General features: G+C 35.7%; 1 protein-coding gene across 6 annotated transcripts in view; it reads right to left on the bottom strand.

The window, feature by feature from the left end:
- Nucleotides 1-210: 210 nt before the first annotated feature.
- Nucleotides 211-6,432, bottom strand: part of LOC106878613 (uncharacterized) — a 79,712-nt gene continuing 73,490 nt past the window's right edge. For all 6 annotated transcript variants that reach the window (XM_014927886.2, XM_014927888.2, XM_014927887.2 and 3 more), the window contains exon 2: nucleotides 211-1,559. In XM_014927886.2, the coding sequence (XP_014783372.1) occupies nucleotides 818-1,558 (741 nt within the window). In that variant the 5' untranslated portion in view covers nucleotide 1,559 and the 3' untranslated portion in view covers nucleotides 211-817. The remainder of the gene's footprint in view (nucleotides 1,560-6,432) is intronic.

Here is a 6,432-nt window from a genome sequence, read left to right as displayed (position 1 = left end):
CAATGATGAAGATTATGGGGTTAGGGACATTTGTGTAATTCTCAAGAAGCTTAGCAGCTAGGTTGGGAAAACGTGTTTAGTTAGGAATCGAAACAGTAAGCCGGAAATCGACCTTCCATAGCATACGTCTTACTCTATATCATCAATTATAAATTGAAATAAACTATATAATGGAAATTTTACGCAGGTGGGACTCAATTTGGGATTTCACTATATATATATATATATATATATATATATATATATATATGTTTTTATATATACATACGTATTAATATTATATGTGTGTATATGTATACACACACACACACAAACTAGCCAAATGTCCAGTTTTTTGGTCAGAGTAGAAAGTATAGTCAATCATACAAAATCAGTACGTTACTGTTACCCATTAGATCTATTATCGGAGGAATGAAACCAAGGTCGATCTAATCAGATTATGAATTGAGGGACAATTCTAAATAAGGAGAAATCGAATTCTGTAACGCAAGTTATTCTGAATACGGTATCATCTTCGTTAAATCAACACTACGCACGTATGCACGTGCGCGCACACGCACACACACACACACACACACACATAGATAGGCGTAAATATATATGTACGTAAACTTATATGAATGTATGTGCGTGTGTGATTATATTTATATATATACTTTCGTTTGATCTATTTGTAGTTATAAATAAACAAAGACTAAAAAAAGAAATCAAAACAAAGAAGTGGAAAGAAAATAGAATTAACTATAACATTATTAGATTTTTTGGTTATTGTTTTGGCGTGTGTTATTACTATCGATGTTAGTGGTATGGTTTATTGTTAGCCAGCAATGAGACGATGATAATTGTGCTGGCGTACATCACTTGGACTCAGATGAATCCGTTCGTAGATTGCCAGAACTATAATTGCGATAATAAATGCCATAAAAAAGGAAAATATGATGAATTTTTCACTCTTCTTGGCAAACTTTCGTGCTTCATCGATGTTTCCGCGTTCAATTCCAATGTCGAAAGCATGTTCTGCTTTTGTGGCGTAATGAAAAGCTGCCACACCAGTCGGGAAAAAAATCAAAATGGCCACTATGGAAACAGCCTTCATGTATTTGATGGATTTTTTTTTCAATGGTTTCTCGAATGAGTAAGGATTAAAATTTGATGCATAGTCTGCTGTGCTAATCACCGTCGTACCTTCCACTTGGGTGGTGCGTACACGATCGGTTGTGAATGTTGCCTCGCCGGCATGATTGAAGTACATGACGCCGTAACTGTGGCCATTGCTGAGCTCTTGTTCGTCTCTCCTGACTGTTGTGTCGTCTGCTTTCTCACTTGTGTCGTCTGCATGAGTCACAACGTCTCTTCGACCTTCTGTAGCATCTGTCTTTCTTAGTTCCTCCTGGTATTTGCTAACTTTGTCTTCAATTGAACTGAAACCAATTTCTTTCTGGGCGTCCAAGCTGTATTTTTCATTTCTACTTGATGTTACTTCCGGTTCGAATTCGTCTTCGTAAACCAGATAATCGGTGTCATCCTCATTTTTAAACTCTTTGTATTTCTCCGCCATACTGAAATGAAAACAAAAGAAAACGAATTATTAAATAATAAAAAAAATAATACGGAGTATTATAAAACAATCAAATATTTCATGCAAAAATATTATTATTATTATTGTTGTTGTTGTTGCTGTTATTATTATTATTATCATCATCATCATCATCATTATTATTATTATTTATTATTATTATATGTTTGGCTTTTGTTTTGTATTTGTACAAGCTGACTCCAAATCCCACCCAGAGACAACAAGTTAGAAGTTCAAGTTGGTGTTATGACTAGAGTGTCATATTGCTGGTTTTGCACAAAGTATTGTCTTAGACAATGTCTCAGAAAACAAGAAAATTAGAAGTTTGCTTTAAAAGTAGTTTGATTATAAGATGGTAGAGTGATGTTAAGTTAACAGTAGAAAGTGTTAGCTATTATGTACATTTAAAAGTATTTACACACTTGTAATTCAGTTGACGGAGGAACTAAATGCTATTCGTCGGAATCGACTGTTCTGTTCCTTCTTCTTTGACGGTATATAAAACTATTCATTTCTCTGTGCCCTTGTCTGCGAAACTTAACTTCCTTTGACCCATACCTGATAACTGCGAATAATGATTTCTGACTCCGGAGCAAGAACGAACATATTTCGGATAAGAGATCATTCGATTTCATCCCTTCAGTACATGACATGTCTATTATTTTATTGACTCCGGAAGGATGAAAGTGAAAATAGGTGGCCTCGAAGGTAGGGTATTGCACACAGGATCACAAAATCGTGGTTTCGATTCTTGAACCGGATAGAGTGTTCGCTATTGAGCGAAAAACGTCTTTTTACATTGCTCCAGTCCATTCAGCTGTACGTAAATGAGTAACCCTGCAACGGACTGGAAAATGTTGTGATTGTGGTCAGTTATACGCTATGGAAAGCGAACCGAGTAAATAGCACTATGATCTCAGGACTCTGAACGCTAGTGCCTAGGTATTGATGATAGTGATCTTGAATGATGAAAAGGAAAATCGATCGGGGTGAGATTGGAACTTAGAACGTAAAAAGATGCTACTGAATTATACCCCAAAACTTTTGTCTGACTCTTTACCTATTCAACCAACCCACCACTCAAGCGGCTTTAGCTTCCACAAAAAGCAGCATGTACTGCTTACTGATGTAAGCACTACTCAATTATCGAATATTTTATCAACATATGGTAGCTGCTAGCTATTCTCTTGATATGTAAAAAGAGAATTGTCTCTACAGCTCTTTCTCAAGCAGTTACTGCAGAGTCATAGCAATGTGGATGGATAAAAGATATTTCCTAAAGGAAGAGCGATAGAAGCAGGTAGGAACGGTGGAGAACTGTGCTAAATGCATTACAGTGTTTCGTTTATATCATCGGCCCAGTGCAAAAATTAACATGTTTGCAAGTTAAATATTTAGTTTCGTGTCTTCGTGTTCTGAGCTTAAAATCCACCCAGAGTCGATTTTGTATTTAATCTTCTACCTTCACAGTCGATAAAATAATTAGTATGATCAATACAATCGATTGACGCTTTTCCAATAAACTTGTTCCTTTGTGAGTAGAAAGGGGACAAACAAATATTTAAGCCTGTGATGCTATGAACCTCATCGTAGCTCTGAAGGCTTGTAAACCTGTGATGCACTGAATATCATCCTAGCTTTACAAGGTTGTAAAGCCTGTGATGTAATGACATCATAGCTTTACAAGTCCATAAAACCTGTCATGCTATGACCTCCATCATAGCTTTATACGGTTGTAAAACCTGTAATAATATATTCCTCATCATAACTTTACAACGTTGTAAAGCCAGTGAATTCGTGACGCTCATCATAGCTTTACATGGCTGTAAAACCAGAATACTATGACGCTCTTCTCATGTTAATTATATTCGATCTGTTATTGTTTCGCTATTTTATGTCGTATAACGTTTCTGTTTAGTTACTGTTTATTGTCAGTAGTCTTTAGCTGAAGTGTAATTGGAAACTATATTTCGTATTAATATTTTATTGGTATTAATAGAGAAAGTGATGATGATGTCAGTTGGCCATCGAACTAAATACTTCGTGGTATTTAGTTACCACCCTCTATGGTCTAATCTCAGTTTAAACACTGCAAAGTCTGATTTTATCTTTCATACTTCTGTGGTCGATAAAATAAGTTCTAGGGTATACTGTGGAATCGACATAACCGACAATACCCACCTCCTTTTCTTCAAATGCGTGTCCTTGTGTTAATAATAGAAACTAATATCACATTCTAATATTGCTATGCGTTGAAATCTTCCTCGAGGTAAATTTGTCTCGTCATTTCGAGGTCGATATAATGAATCATCAGTCTAGATTCATTAAGTATCGGGATGGATTTAATTAGCTGTGTCTTTTCCCAAAACATGTAGCAAAATTCTCATGTTAGCAGGACGGCCTTAATGTCATCCTGGACAAAGCAATGTGGTGGGGACCTGCAGTGTTTGGTGATTGACGGTAAGCCACAGCTGAGCATTTGGTCAATAGACCCGCGGAACCTCCTTGATAACTGTCCAGTGTGCTCATACCCTAAGAAGTCGCTGCATATCAGAAATCAACATCATATTTGTATTAAAGGTGGTGAGCTGGCAGAATCGTTAGCACGTCGGGCAAAATGCTTAGCGGCATTTTGTTCGAGTTCAAATTCCGTCGAGGTCGACTTTGCTCTTCGTCCTTTTGGAATCGATAAAATAAATGCCAGCTGAATACTGAGGTTGATGTATTCGACTTTCCCCTCCACCTAAATTGCTGACCGTGAGCCAAAATTTGAAACCATTTACGTTAAAGGTTCAAATGAGACTAAAATAAATTTTGCATTTCAATAAAGGAAAATAATTATTAGTGATTAGACTCATTTCAATCGACTACCCTTCCCACCAATATAAACATTGTTTTCAGTATAATGGCAGAGAAATCAATGTTTAATACAAAAAAAAAAATGTGACTGAGGTCTTGTAATAATTGAAGGGTCTCGTTACTTTACGCAATCAGTCAATTAGTAAGAATCGATGGTTCGAAACTGGATGAGCTTTGCTATTGCGATGGAAGAAATATCTACAGAATAATGTTTATTGATTGATTGGTTTGGTACGGCATACATTCCTAGCTTAAGTAAACTGGAAGATATAGGTTGGTGAAGACGGCTGACGCCTCCAGGCTGCATTGCTCGTCATATTTCGAAATGAGAATGACAGAAATCTGTTGTTTATTTTATTTTCAACGCAATGAATGTACGAAGACCCAATTAAAAACTGCAGAGCTGTAACAACTTACCTGGTAGTAAGTTTATTTGTTTCTCTATATATACTGAGTTCAAATTCGTCTCGGGTTAATTTTTATCTCTAAGGGATCGATAAACTATTTGATATGTACTGAGGTCGATACATTCATCTCTAGCTCTCAATCAGGGCCACAAATCCTATTAGTAACTTATGTCACCGAAGACTATGTTGTTTGTTTTTGTATTTATCTGTAACATATTTCTGATATGTAACCTATGTATATTCCTTCTAGATTTACCTAAGTGAAATTAAGAACTCATAGTATAAAACCAAGTTTTGTTTTCTGTGAAAATACGAAGAAAATATTGTAAGTGAAAGATGGGAACGAAACTATAACCTTCAAGAGTTAGAATAAAGAAATCTTAGAAGAAATTACATTATGTAGTTGCTAGGAATATGGTACAACCGAATTCATAGACGCAGTCTTCGGTGAACAGTAATGATAATAATAATAATTCTTGCCAATTTTGGGATAAGGCCAGCAGTTTTGAGGGGAAAGAGAACTCATTTTACATTGATACCCCCTGCCCCACCCGCGTTTAACAGGCACTTATTTTATTGACCCCAAAATTTTCGAACATGCGCGGTAAGGGTGGTGTCATCTCCCATCCAAAAGATTTTGCCGACGCGGATTCATTTTGAACGCACCGCGTATATACAAACGTGCATATGCACATAAACATATACGAAAAAAAAAAAACATACATACACACATATTATACTTATACATAAACTAATACTGCAATACCTCACTTTATGAGGGCCCGCTTTACGAGACCCCAGATTTACGAGTTTTATTTCTCAAGCACAAGATCCTAATTTTGAACGAAGTGTAAGAGTTTCTTCTACCATAGCAAATGCATTTGCGTGTTACCGAGAAATTTATAAAATGTAAATGTTCTTGACATTCTTTGTACGTTATATAAAATATTCTGATGTTGTTTTATTGCCATTTATTTACGAGTATTAAAAGTCTTATAGGTAAAATATTTTTCTGGCAACGAATTATGATTTATAACATTGTTACTATGGGAAATTATTGCTCTGCTTAACGAATGGTCTTCGGAAACAAGTTAACTCGTATATGGAGGCATTACTGTATATAAAGACATATGAACGCTGTCTCATAGCTAAACAAGCATGTAAACATTAATACAATGCTAAATGCTGACTTATTGATTAAACATATCAATAATTACGTAAACACCATAAAATAACAATAAATTTTCTTTCCCCACTCGCTCACTAATACATATACAGGCATACATACGCACACATATATACAGTCACGACCACAAACACACACAATCTTTATTCATGGCAAGTGCGAAACAAAAACCAACAGATACAGCACATGTGAAATAAATCATAATTCACTAGAAATTAGCTGTTAAATAATTTGACACCTGACGATGGTGATTTATTAACGATAACATAATCGTTTGCAGCTAATCGCAAAGCGCGCGAAAAAACGTCACGATGACTAACAATGCATTCAAATAATGAAGTCCAGAAATTTTAAGAGAACCGCTATATTACAGGGACGTAAACACACCAGCATCGGTTGTCAAG

The sequence above is a fragment of the Octopus bimaculoides genome, chromosome 20 (genome assembly GCF_001194135.2).
Source record: "Octopus bimaculoides isolate UCB-OBI-ISO-001 chromosome 20, ASM119413v2, whole genome shotgun sequence".
Lineage (NCBI taxonomy): Eukaryota > Metazoa > Mollusca > Cephalopoda > Octopoda > Octopodidae > Octopus > Octopus bimaculoides.
This window is presented reverse-complemented; position numbering and strand designations above follow the sequence as displayed.